This window comes from Typopeltis vanoorti, chromosome 22, assembly GCF_054136105.1.
Source record: "Typopeltis vanoorti isolate ZY-2024b chromosome 22, IOZ_Tvanoo_1.0, whole genome shotgun sequence".
NCBI lineage: Eukaryota > Metazoa > Arthropoda > Arachnida > Uropygi > Thelyphonidae > Typopeltis > Typopeltis vanoorti.
In genome coordinates, this window is record NC_143570.1 from 66,135,641 (window position 1) to 66,149,052 (window position 13,412).

Here is a 13,412-nt window from a genome sequence, read left to right on the forward strand (position 1 = left end):
CTTCCATAATTCTCCATCTTGAAACGGCTTATTACATTTAATTAAAGTTTCAGCAACTTTGAATGATGCAACTGTAGCAGCCTTTGCACCTGAATTGTACTTGATGAAAATATTTTGTTGTGCTGTCAGTAGTGTCTTCATTTAATGTACCTTTGCTTTTCTTAAGGCAGTGCCCTGTGGATAATCTTCTTCGTAGTTTTTATGAACAGTTCGATAGTGTCTTTCAACGTTTGCTTTTTTCGGTAAAGCCACATTCGCATTGCCAATTATACATACACATTTGTCTTTCATCATAATAAAGAAAAATATTCTTCCCATTCTTTATGATAGTGATAAGTTTTTATTGTTTTCATTTTTTTTTTTTTTAACAATACTAATTGCATTCACTTGCTTAATTTAAAATAATACACACTAAAGTTCGATAAACGGAAAAGGATTTCATTGGATTACTCGGTACTAAATTACTGGATAATTGGGATAACCAGTGGACACGTCATCAAACGTGTTACAATTGGGTCCGTTCAGAACCGTCAAGCGAATGTTTCTGGAGAAAGCAAATCACGTGACTGCTGTAAAGCAATGGCTTCGTTGTTAACTGCTAAATTATAAACTTTACATCAGATTAGAAATAAATTAGTTTGACATGTTTGACAATTTTTTTTTATCAATTAATAATTTTGATTATCATTTATCTATTCATTTTCAATCTATTTATTCGTTTAATTTGCTACATTTGTAAAGAAAGGAATAATTTGCTACAATCAGGTGCCTTGCGGTCGACCGGTCGACATCTTGGCCACCCCTGTGTTATACCCTCCCCCAAATTGCCTTTGCCTAAGAGAGGGAAAGGATTATGTGGGTAATGGAAGATTGGGAAACACGACCTTACACCATTATCTTCCTGTTTTTCTTACACTTGCTACAGGCAGATCATAATAAAAAAGGACTAATATACAGATTTAACAATAATTCTGTATTGTTCAACCCATATATCATTGACATTGTCAATGGAGTTCAGGGGAATATTCACTTGTTTGTTGATGTCTGTGATGAGTCCTTAGAGGTGGTACATAAGAATAATAATGTGAAGCCAGGAAGGGCCATTTAGTAATAATATAGATGTGGTAGCCCTTTGAGAGAATTTGAATAAGCTGGGATGATGGGCAAATGAATAGAGGTATAAGCTTAATTTAAATAAATGTAGGGTTAAGTTAGGATTCATTGATGGGAGGCTGCATAATCTGTTGGTGAAACTGTACTAAAGGAATTTAGGAGACAAAGGGGCTTAGGATGGTGATTGATAGAAACTTGAAGTGTAGGAGACATATTGCAAAGGTGATGAGGTTATTCTAGAGGATTGCTCCAGTACTGAGCAGGATGCTGACCAGTTGAGAGAGAGAGAGAGAGAGAGAGAGTGGTGATTTCATTACATAAAGCCCTTATCAGACCCCATCTGGATTATTCTCAGATTTGGTCATTGGTCACTGCAATTTGAAGTGGATAAATTAACCTTGAAAAGGGTGCAAAGGCAAATAACAAAAATGATATCAGAACTGTACAATGTTAGTTATAAGGATAGGCTGAGGGCATGTGGATTGCAAAGTTTGTTGAGATGCACTTACAGGATTAATATTAGGGAGCCCCCACATGTTAGAAAAGGGAAGGAGTGAGGACAAGGGGGCCATCCCTGGTTGTTATGAATGGAAGTCATGAGCAGGAGGGTAAGGAGTGGCATTTTTTGCATGGAGGGTGGTTCACCCATGGAATGCATTGTCTGATAGAGTATTGAGAGCACAAACAGTGAATGAGTTTAAGTGGTATGATAAGACTTTGTGTGGCCTAGGATGTGCCATCCCTGATGAGTCTTGTGACTCCATGGATGTCCTGAATAATATATTAATTGCAGACATTGGAATAGAGAGATGAATAACAAACTATATTAAGTCAAGCATAAAATGAAACTGTGGCAGTCACTGTGCAGCGATTATAGAGAGGAAGTTGTTCTTGCTCAGCTCTTCATAGGTAATACTCATCTTACACATGCTTTCTTATTGAGAGTGAGATGATATGCTTGTGTGTATGTGAGTGCTGTGGATTTGTTTTAACTTTTTATCTTTCATCTTCTAAGATACTATCCTCATTTCCCTCATGATCATAGTCATCATTTTAGTGATTTTAGCAATAATTTGCCTAAGCCATACACATTCAGGCATATTTTATGGGATTCATTGTATATTTGGTATTTTTAAATTTTTTACAGTATATTAATTTATATAATTTAATGCAAAAGATTTTTGATGTGCAGCATTTTATTTGAAAGATTAATTATTTATGGATATTTATGTGTCGATTTTCTGAATATACTCATAGATACATAAATACTTTATTACACCTGTTTGGTTGAGCAGTTAACATATCTGCTTTCCAGTCAGCAGGCTGTTTGTTCGAATCTTGCCATGGGACTTCTCCTGTGCAGTCGAGAAGCACAGAAGAAGTCCTGTGCTTCTTGACTGCATAAAAAATAAATAAAAATACAAAAAAAACATATAAAAAATATCCTTAGCCTAACCATAGTACTAATGTACTATAGGGCTGCAGCCTTTTGTAGATTGGAGTTACATTAAAAAATTAATATTTAAAAGCACATTTTTATATTTTAATTATACAGGTAACCCTCGTATAACGCGGTCTGCAAATTGTAGTAACCTTTGTTCAATGCGGTTTCGATTTATATTGAAACTGCGGTCTGCAAATTGTAGTAACCCTTTATCTTTTCATATATTTTTCACTGCGCTACTTAAAAATCAAATTTTATCTTCATTAAATTTGTGTCTCTCACTATCACGCATGTAGTTGTAAGTAGGGAATTTGTATTAGGGGAAATACCCTTCATCACGTACGTCAATTGTTTACAGTAAATGAAGACAATTTCAATTGTTTTTATTTTCTACCAGGAAAGCACATTAAAAATCATAAGTTTGTTAAACTCAAGCTGAGCACTTTATTTTCTGGTGAGTTACATACAATATGTAATGCTTTTTATGTAAAAAATTTTCTTTTATAGTAATGGCCACTTAGAGGGCTTTTGCGATATGGTTGGAAATGAAATTAGTAAATTAATTGATGAGAAAATAGATTTAAATGAGGGGGAACTGGTACAATTAATAAATGACGTCGAAATGAGGAAAGTCCTGCTGAAGATTCTGATTGTGATGAATCCATTAAAGAATTCAGTTTAAAGAAATTAGCAGAAGTTATTTTTACGGATAATGATCCCTCAATGGAGCGCTCTGGAAAATTCACCAGACAATTGGATATTTGTTTAGCCCCACATCGTGAACTTAATAAAAAAAATTGCAGCATAGTGGTAAGCAAGGTCTTATTACTGGCTTCTTGATAATTAAACCAGCCAGCGTATGCAATGAGAATTATCTAAATGATGAGTCTTTGACTCCATTGGGTCTTGGGTAGTAATAATAATAATGTCCAAGAGATTTCAAGTGATGACGACGTCTGGCCACTCGTTAATTTTGAAAACAGTGATGACGATTAAAGTATGCACTTTATTTTATTTTGCCTAAAACATTTGTGCAATACAATTTTTAATTTTATAAGTTTATACTATGTATTTGTTTCATAGTTTATATGTTTTCTTAACTTACATGAATTACCTGATTAAATAAAAATATTTATTTTTGTTGGGTATGTCATTGTTTGTTTATATATATATATATATATTTTTTTTTAAATGATTTCGGAAGCTATTTTATAAGTTTATACTATGTATTTGTTTCATAGTTTATATGTTTTCTTAACTTACATGAATTACCTGATTAAATAAAAATATTTATTTTTGTTGGGTATGTCATTGTTTGTTTATATATATATATATATATTTTTTTAAATGATTTCGGAAGCTAACCCTACTTTTTCTATGTGATCTGAGTCTCGCATAATGCAATTTATATAATGCAGCATTTCTATGGAACTTAACATCTGCATTATATGAGGGTTACCTGTACATGTTTTCTTTATATTTTTAAACATGGATTTGTAGTAAAATATTATTGATATTATTATTGCACGGACACCTCCATGGAGTCCTAAGAATCATCATGAGACACCTATCAACTATTGTACCTAATCCTTGAAACCATTAACCGACAAAGCACGTACAACAGACTCAGGCAGCCCATTCCAGTCATTCTCTCCATAGTTGCTCATCCCGTTAAACATAAAACAAATAAACAGACAAACAATAATGTAATCAAATAAGATCTTTCTTACTTGTTTTTTTTTTTTTTTTTTTTTTGTAGGTTCTACATGAAAATTCATGTTTATATTTATGTTAGAACATGATGTCAGTAACAACTGGTCATTGTGCTTGGCAGCAATCCAAGTAACCATTATTTATTAGTTTTCTTCAGATTTTCCCTAAACATTTATAATTTCAGATGATGAAAAATCATCCAACAGACTTTCAAAAACATCTATGTTATAGTGAAATTTGAACTTGCATAGTGCAGTTTGCTAAATGTAATTACTATCACATTGGGCATTCAGGTTGACAGTCTAATATTTTTTATTGAAGTTAATTATATATTTTTTCTTTCTGTTATTACAGAAATTTGATAAAATTCTAATTGCTAACAGAGGTGAAATTGCCTGCCGTATAATAAAGACATGCAGATGTATGGGTATAAAAACTGTTGCAGTACACAGTGATGTTGATTCCAGAGCAGTAAGTTTTATGTTTTGTTCTTTATTGCATTTGTTAAGCACACACTTACTGAATTTAGCATTATGTCTATGTCTTTTCATGTCAAGTTAATTAATATTGAAGAAACATGAAATTTCCCAGAATGGAGCTTTTGAGTAGCAACTGAAAAACAAAAGTATGTTAGGAAGTGGGTTGGATGGAAGTGTAAGCTTTCTTAATTATAAATCATTGTTGCTCTATATAGTAAGAGTAGTTTACTTGAAAATTGTAGATTTTGGCATTTTGGCTGCTGATGGTAATCTCTTTGGCAGCTTGTTTTTCAATTTGATGTGATCTTGGAAACATTCTGAAGTTTCCATCCTTTCAGCTGCAGTTTTGTTTTGGGAAACAAAAAACATTACTGGGAAGTAAGGGGATGGTATCACATCTGTATTTCTTGGCTGAAAATTCTTGTCTTCAAGAATTTGCCACACAATGCAGCAGCACACTGTGTGCTGCTGCATTGTGTGGCAAAACAGCCAGTCCTAGTTGTGCTATTTTCCCTTAAATACTTAGACACAAGTAATATTAGTAGTATCACTTAAAAAATGTTTTGTTTAAAGATTTCACAAATTTCTGAATTTCTGATATACAGGTTGAATGAATTTCTGATATACAGCTTTTTATTTGAAGAAAATAATCAGCATGCTTTAAATATTTGATTGAATAATGATGGCTGTTCTCAGTATTTTGAATGGCTCTGGAGCAGTTTTACCACTGTTTAAAAAACTTGATATGAGTACTTTAATTTTGAAAATTGCTCAGCACAGTAAACAATTCAGCAAATAAACCATCTTAACATGAAAAATGCTGCAAATTATCAGGTCATCCAAAAGTAATGTAATTTTTAGCATTAAGTTTTGAAAGGATATAAAAGATAAATCACATGCTAATTTAATCAACTATACCATTTAAATTAATAACGCTCGTCCAACATTGTAAAGGCTTCTATAGAATTCAGGAGATTTGGAGGCAAAGAAGCACAGGCTCAATTTCAGTGCCTCTAATATATTATATTTTTTTTCATTAATGAAATCTTGCATACTAAGAAATATCCGGTAATCTGAAGCTGCAAGATCAGTAGAATATGGAGGATGAGGAACCTTTCCCCAGCAGAGTTCCTCAATTTTCACCAAGTTCCTCAAGAATTGGCTGCTACAGGTGATTCTTACACTATGAGGGTGTGTATTTTCATGGTGAAAAACAACACCCTTTGGATTGACTAGAGACCTCCTTTTTTTTTCCAGTTTTTTATTCACTCCATTGAGTTGTTCACAGTATATTTCAGCTGTGATTGTTTGGTTTTGTGGCTAGAGTTCAAAGTGTATAATACGAGCCATATCCCACCAAATGCTTCACAAAACCCTGATGAAGGTTTTGTTTTGGCTGAGGTTTAGCCTCTTCTATTGAATGAATCCACTACCTTCGGTGCTTAACATTCTTGTAGTGTATCCACTTTTCATCATCAGTGACTACACGACTCAAAAACGGAGATTCAACCTCTCAAGAATGAAGAGCAGTGCAGATGTTGACACATTATCTTTGATTGTTGTTCGTCAGTTTGTGAGGAACCCACTTGCCAAGCTTAGACACTATTCCGAGTTCTTGCTAATGGTTGATGGAGGGTCGATGACGATGAATTAAGATTTTTTGCTAAATCTTAAGGAACAAAGCTGTATAACTGAGAGGAAAACTGACCATGGCTTCTGACCTAATGTCCAGTCCTCACCTTCTCGTGGTGCATCCTGTTAGGTATCTACCTGGATACTGATGAATGAACAAGGATGTGCTGACGATTTGGGATTTCCCTGAACAAATTGTATTCTTATTGGGTTAAACCACAAATAAAATGATGGTACAACATGACAGAATTTCATGCCGGCTGAGGAGTTGCCTGGTTAAACAAGGCCCCAGTTGTTTTAGCCAGGGAACCAAGTTGAACAGGGAATAGTCAGCTACTGGAACAAATCCTGAAACACTCCCCAACTCAACATCACCAGAGTTCAAGATCGATACTTTCAGCATAAGAAGCCTGAATAGCAAAGAAATGGAGCTAGCTGAGGAATTGGATAAGTACTAGACCAATATAACAGGGATGACTGAAATAGAAACGACAAAACTGGTGAATCATTTTTAAGCAATAAATGCGAAATGTTATATTCGGGCAATAAAAATGAGGGAAAAGGAGTAGCTATAATATTCAACACAAAATATGAGGCTAATTTTGAATGGCAGGCAATATCAAGTAGAGTGATGTGGGCAAATATCAGAATGGAGAACTGGACAATGAGACTTATTTGTGCCTATGGTCCCACAGAAGGTTCTACTAAGGTAGAAGTGGAGGAATTTTTTGAGGCTTTAGAGAAAGCAACTGACACAATGAAAAACGGAAAAGTTGGTCCTTGTTGGGGATCTAAATAGCAGAGTAGGAAATGATTGTGAGCATACAAAAATATTTTGGGAAAATTTGGAGAAAAGAGCAAGCTAATAATAATGGCAAATACCTGTTGGATTTCTGCTCAGGACATGGACTGGTTATTACTAACACAATGTTCTAAAATAAAAATGTGCATAGCTTCAAATGGAGGAGGCAAGGAATAAGAAAAGTCTCATTGAGTGTTATTGTTGACAGGGATGTTTTCTCACTAGCAAAGGATATAAGAGTGTACAGAGGATTAGAAATTGGAAGTGATCACCATTTAGTCTTGAGCAGGATAAAATTTAATTTCATATTTAAAAGAAGAACTGTAAGAAAGTTTTAAAGTGAATAAAAGTTGAGTAGCTATCAGATGTGAACTGTAGATACACAAACATTATTGAATAAAAAATGAAAGAGTTTGAGAACAGAAAACAAACCTTGGAGATTCAGTGGCAAGCCCTGAAGAAAACATTGATTGTTTCAGCCAGAGAGGCATGTGGAGGTTGTCTGCAGGGATAGAAAAATTAGAACTCCATGGTGGACACAGGAAGTTAAACAGGCAGTGAAGGAAAAGAAGAAAGCATATCAAAAGTTCCTGCAAATAAGTCAGCTTGTGCTCTTAGAGAATACAGAGACAAATGTAAGAAAGCTGAACACTGTGTAAAACCAGCAAAAGTCATGGGAAGACTTTGGTAAGAACATAGAAAATAAATATCAAGAAAGTGGTAAGATATTCTGGAGGTTGTTGAAGAAGCTCAGAAATGGAGGATACAGTGCTGTAAAAGGAGTTAGAGATGATAAAGGTGACATGAAAACTGGAGAAAAAAAATATCCTTGATGTATGGAAGAACTTCAAAAAATTACTAAATGAAACAATCAGTGGTAGCACAGTAGTAAAAAAACAAGTATGCAATCAGAAATACACATCCATACTTGAAGTGAAAAAGCCTGAAATGTGGAAAGGCAGCAGGAGTAGATGATATTTCGTCAGAAATGCTCAAGTATGGAGCTATAAAGGTCTTGCAGTGGCTTTATTGCATAGTTCAGAAGACCTGGACAGAGGGATGAATTCCAGATGATTGGAGTAGAGTTCTCATAATACCCATATACAAAAAGGGAAATAAAACTGAATGTGAGAATTAGAGCTATTTCCCTACTGAGTGTTCCTGGTAAGATTTATGCAAGTATATTGAGAAACGGTTGAGAAGGATTTTAGAAGGGGAAGCTTGGTGAAGAAGAAGCTGTATTCAGGCCAAATAGAGACTGTCAGGATCAGATTTTTACTTTATAACAAATAATTGAGAAATCGTGGGAATATAACAAAGATCTGTATTTAAGTTTTGTAGACCTGCAAAATGCATAGGAGAAAATGTCAAGAGAAAAGCTTTTCAAAATGCTACAGTTATATGGAAGCTGGGTAATTATATGAAGCAATACTTAGTCTTTATTTGAGTTCTAAGTCAGCAGTCAGAATTGAAGGAAATACAGGAAGATGGTTTGATATTAAATCTTATATCAAAATTGGAGATGTTAATCTCAGCTCTTTACTTTATTCAGATGAGGATGTTGTTGTTATTATCTGAGACTTCCAGGGAGTCACAAACTCATTGAAGGAGGCTCTAAATCTCCCAAACCAGCTATCATACCTTCATTTTAATTCATTCACACTAGATGCACTCACTACCCCTAAGAGCAAATTATTCCTCTCACTCATTGCTCTCTGGGAGAAAAACCTAGCTCTTACCACTTTCTTGGCTGTGAACAAACTTAACTTCCATGGATGCCCCTGTGTTCTCCCCCCACCTTCCATATAATGAAAAATTTCATCAGTTATCCTCTAACACCCATACAGAAGTTTATAGACCTCTATCATGTCACTCATCTTTCTCCTGTTAGTCAGAGTCTGCAATCCACATACTCGCAATCTATCCTCATAATCATCATCATCATCAAATTCCTGCCATGTACCCTTCAAGGGGTGTACAGGATATGACAGTACTACATGAAAAAATTACATCATTACTAACTTCCTATCTACAATTTTCCTCCAAATCAGTCTGTTACTTGTCAAGACTCCAACATTATCAGATCTTATATTTCTATCGTCTAAGGCACTTTGTACCGTATCAATCCACCTATATCTTGGTCTTCCTCTGGGTCGTTTTCCTGCCAACCTGGCAGAGAACACTTGTTTTGCTAATCTTTCCTCTCCCATTCTATTTAAGTGACCATACCATCTGAGATTAGCTCTGCTAATGCATTCCTGGATGCTGACAATGTCAAGTTCTTTCCTAATATCCTCATTTTTAATATGATATTGCCATTGATGCCATCTGTTCACGCCTCTAATCTTTCTCAGGACTCTCATATCTGCGGTCTCTAGTCTTTGGTCAAGTGTTTTACTTCTGACCCAGCTCTCAGATCCATAAGTTAAAATTGATTTGAACACAGTCTTGTATACAGCTAATTTAGTGTTCCAACTAATTTCTTTCTTATTCCATATGAATTTATTCAATTGACTTCCCACGATACCAGCTTTGCTGATTCTGTTGTCTATTTCTATATTTAGTTTACCACCTTCAGTAAAAATTGTGCCTAAGTAGCTGAAATGTTTTACTTGTTCCACAGGTTCTCCATTCACAACACAGTTGACATTTTCAATGATTCTGCCTATTTTCATTGTCTTTGTCTTTTTATTGCTGACCTTCATACCATATCTATTACAACAGCTATTCAATTTAGTCAGAGAATCTTGCAGGCTTGTAGCGGATTTATTTAGAAGTATAACATCATCCGCATAAAGCAAAGAGCTAACATTAATATCTCCAATTTTGATATCAGGTTTAATACCACATTCCTTCATAATGTGATCCATATAGATAATGAATAACAGAGGGGATAATGTACATCCTTGTCTCACACCAGATTTAACATTAAACCATCTTCCTGTACTTCCTTCAATTCTAACTGCTGACTCACAACTCAAATAAAGACTAAGTATTGCTTGATATAATGCCCCATTGACACCATATAACTGCAGCGTATTGAATAGCTTCTCTCTTGGCACCTTGTCATATGCCTTTTCCAAATCGACAAAACTTAAATACATATCTTTGTTATATTCCCATGCTTTCTCGACTATTTGTCGTAAAGTGAAGATCTGATCCTGACAGCCTCTATTTGGCCTGAATCCAGCTTGTTCTTCACCAAGCTTTTCTTCCACAATTCTTCTCAACCGTTTCTCAAGTATACTTGCATAGATCTTGCCAGGAACACTCAGTAGGGAAATACCTCTGTAATTCTCACATTCAGTTTTATTTCCCTTTTTATATATGGGTACTATGAGAGCTCTACTCCAATCATAGGGAATTCGTCCCTCTGTCCAGGCTTTCTGAACTATGCAGTGCAGCCACTGTAAGACTCTTATACCACCACCATACTTCAGCATTTCTGGTTGAATATCATCTACTCCTGCTGCCTTTCCACATTTCAAGCCTTTGATGGCTTTTTCTACTTCAAGTATGGATATGTATTCCTGACTGCATGCCTGGTCAGTGTTTTTTATCACTGTGCTGTCATCACTGCTTGTTTCATTTAGCAGTTTTTCAAAGTAATTACTCCATACTTCAAGGATATCTTTTTCTCCTGTTTTTATTTCACCTTTATCATCTCTAATTCCTTTTACAGCACTCTTTCCTCCATTCCTAAGCTTCTTCAACAACCTCCAGAATATTTTGCCACCTTCTTGATATTTATTTTCTATATTCTTGCCAAAGTCCTCCCATGACTTTTGTTCAGCTAGTTTTACACACTGTTTAGCTTTCTTACATTTGTCTCTGTATTCTGTAAGAGTAAAAGCTGACTTATTTGCCAGGAACTTTTGATATGCTTTCTTCTTTTCCTTCACTGCCTCTTTAACTTCCTGTGTCCACCAGAGAGTTCTGATTTTTTTATCCTTGCACACAACCTCACCACATGCCTCTCTGGCAGAATCAATCAATGTTTCCTTCAGAGTTTGCCACTGAATCTCCAAGGTTTGATTCCTGTTCTCAAACTCTTTCATTTTCTTTTCAATAATCTTTCTGTATTTTAGTCTATAGTTCACATCTGAGAGCTGCTCAACTTTTATTCGCTTTAAAACTTTCTTACATGCTATTCTTTTCAATATGAAATTCAATTTTATCCTGCTCAAGACTAAATAGTGATCACTTCCAATTTCAAATCCTCTGTACACTCTGGTGTCCTGCACCAGGGAGAAAACATCACTATCAACAATAACATAGTCAATGAGACTTTTCTTATTCCTAGCCTCTTCTCTCCATGTGAATTTGTGCACATTTTTATGTTGGAACATGGTGTTAGTAATAACCAGTCCATGTCCTGAGCAGAAATCCAACAGATATTTGCCATTATTATTAGCTTTGCTCTTTTCTCCAAATTTTCCCAAAATATTTTTGTATGTCTCACAATCATTTCCTACTCTACTATTTAGATCCCCAACAAGGACCAACTTTTCCTTTTTCATTGTGTCAGTTGCTTTTTCTAAAGCCTCAAAAAATTCCTCCACTTCTACCTTAGTAGAACCTTCTGTTGCACCATAGGCACAAATAAGTCTCATTGTCCAGTTCCCCATTCTCATATTTGCCCACATTACTCTACTTGAGACTGACTGCCATTCAAGAAGATTAGCCTCGTATTTTGTGTTGAATACTATGGCTACTCCTTCTTTTCCTTTATTGTCATTGCCTGAATATAACATTTTGTATTTATTGCTCAGAAAGATCTCACCAGTTTTGGTCTTTTTTGTTTCAGTCACCCCTATTATGTCGATCTGGTACTTATCTAATTCCTCAGCTAGCTCCATTTCTTTGCCATTCAGGCTTCTTACGTTGATAGTACCGATCTTTAACTCTGGTGATGTTGAGTTGGGGTTTGTTTTCAGATTTGTTCCGGTAGCTGACTTTTCGCTGTTCGCCCTGGTTCCCTGGCGAAAACAACGGGGGGCCTTGTTTAACCGGGCGATGCCCCAGCCGGCATGAAATTTTGTCATGTTGTACCATCATTTTTTATTTTGGTTTAACCAATAAGAATACAATTTGGTCGGCTAAATCCCAAATCCTCATAATCTAAATCTCTTAATCTAGATCTAATCTTTATAACTCTTCTTTGCACCATTTCCACAGCTTCTTCATTCCCTTGGAATCCGGGAGATGAAATCTGTGCACAATAATCCACTTGTGCTCTTATCAAAGCCTTATAAAGAGGCGAAATTACTTATTCTTACATGTCAAGGTTCACTTCAACGTCACAATTATCCTCTGACTTGTATTTGCAAATTTGATATGTGACCTTTTGAAGTTTAAATTCCTATCCACCAATATGCCAAGATCCCTTGCCTTTTCAGTTTCTTGTAGTGTAACTGCTAATATAATATGCTGCTGAAACTCTAATCACGCCAATGTGCATAACTTTACACTTACTAACATTAAACTGATAGCTGTTTTTGTTTGCTCAAATTTCCAGCCTATTCAAATCATTTTGTAATTGCTGAATATCAGTAGCATTCCCTGATTGCTCTGCCTATCTTTGCATCATCGGCAAACATTTGCACATCTGATGTTAGATCCTGCCTGATGTCATTATGTTATTCTTTTAAAGAAATCCGTACATGTCTGCAAGATGATTCCTTGACTAAATTGAATAACTTTGTAATGAATTATGTATGAAAATCAGCAATAACAAGCCAAAGACAATAAAAATAGGCACAAGCTTTGAAAATATAAACTGCATTGTGAATGGAGAACCTATAGAACAAGTAAAATTTGCTTTATAAATTTTTCATTTCAGTAAATATTATTTACTGAAATGAAATGTTACTGTTTCATAAATAGTAACATTTCAGCTACTCAGGTAGAGTTTTTACTGAAGATGGTAAATTAAATATGGAAATAGACAACAGAATGAAAGCCAGTGTGGTAGGAAGTCAACTGAATAAATTTATATGGAATAAGAGAGAAATTAGTCTAAACATTAAATTAGCTGTATACAAGACAGTGTTTAAACCAATTTTAATTTATGGAGCTGAGAGCTGGGTTAGAAATAAAACACTCGACCAAATACTAGACACTGCAGATATGAGAGTCCTGAGAAAGATTAGTGGCATGAACAGATGGCATCAATGGCAGTATCATATTAAAAATGAGGATATTAGGAAAGAACTTTACATTGTTAACA

At 35.0% G+C, this 13,412-nt stretch overlaps 1 protein-coding gene across 1 annotated transcript in view; it reads left to right on the forward strand.

Annotated features, from left to right (window-relative positions):
* Positions 1-13,412, forward strand: part of LOC150094469 (propionyl-CoA carboxylase alpha chain, mitochondrial-like) — a 559,741-nt gene that overhangs the window by 35,419 nt on the left and 510,910 nt on the right. Inside the window, exon 3 of the mRNA XM_090412316.1 lies at positions 4,625-4,741. Coding sequence (XP_090268442.1) covers positions 4,625-4,741 — 117 coding nt within the window. The remainder of the gene's footprint in view (positions 1-4,624; positions 4,742-13,412) is intronic.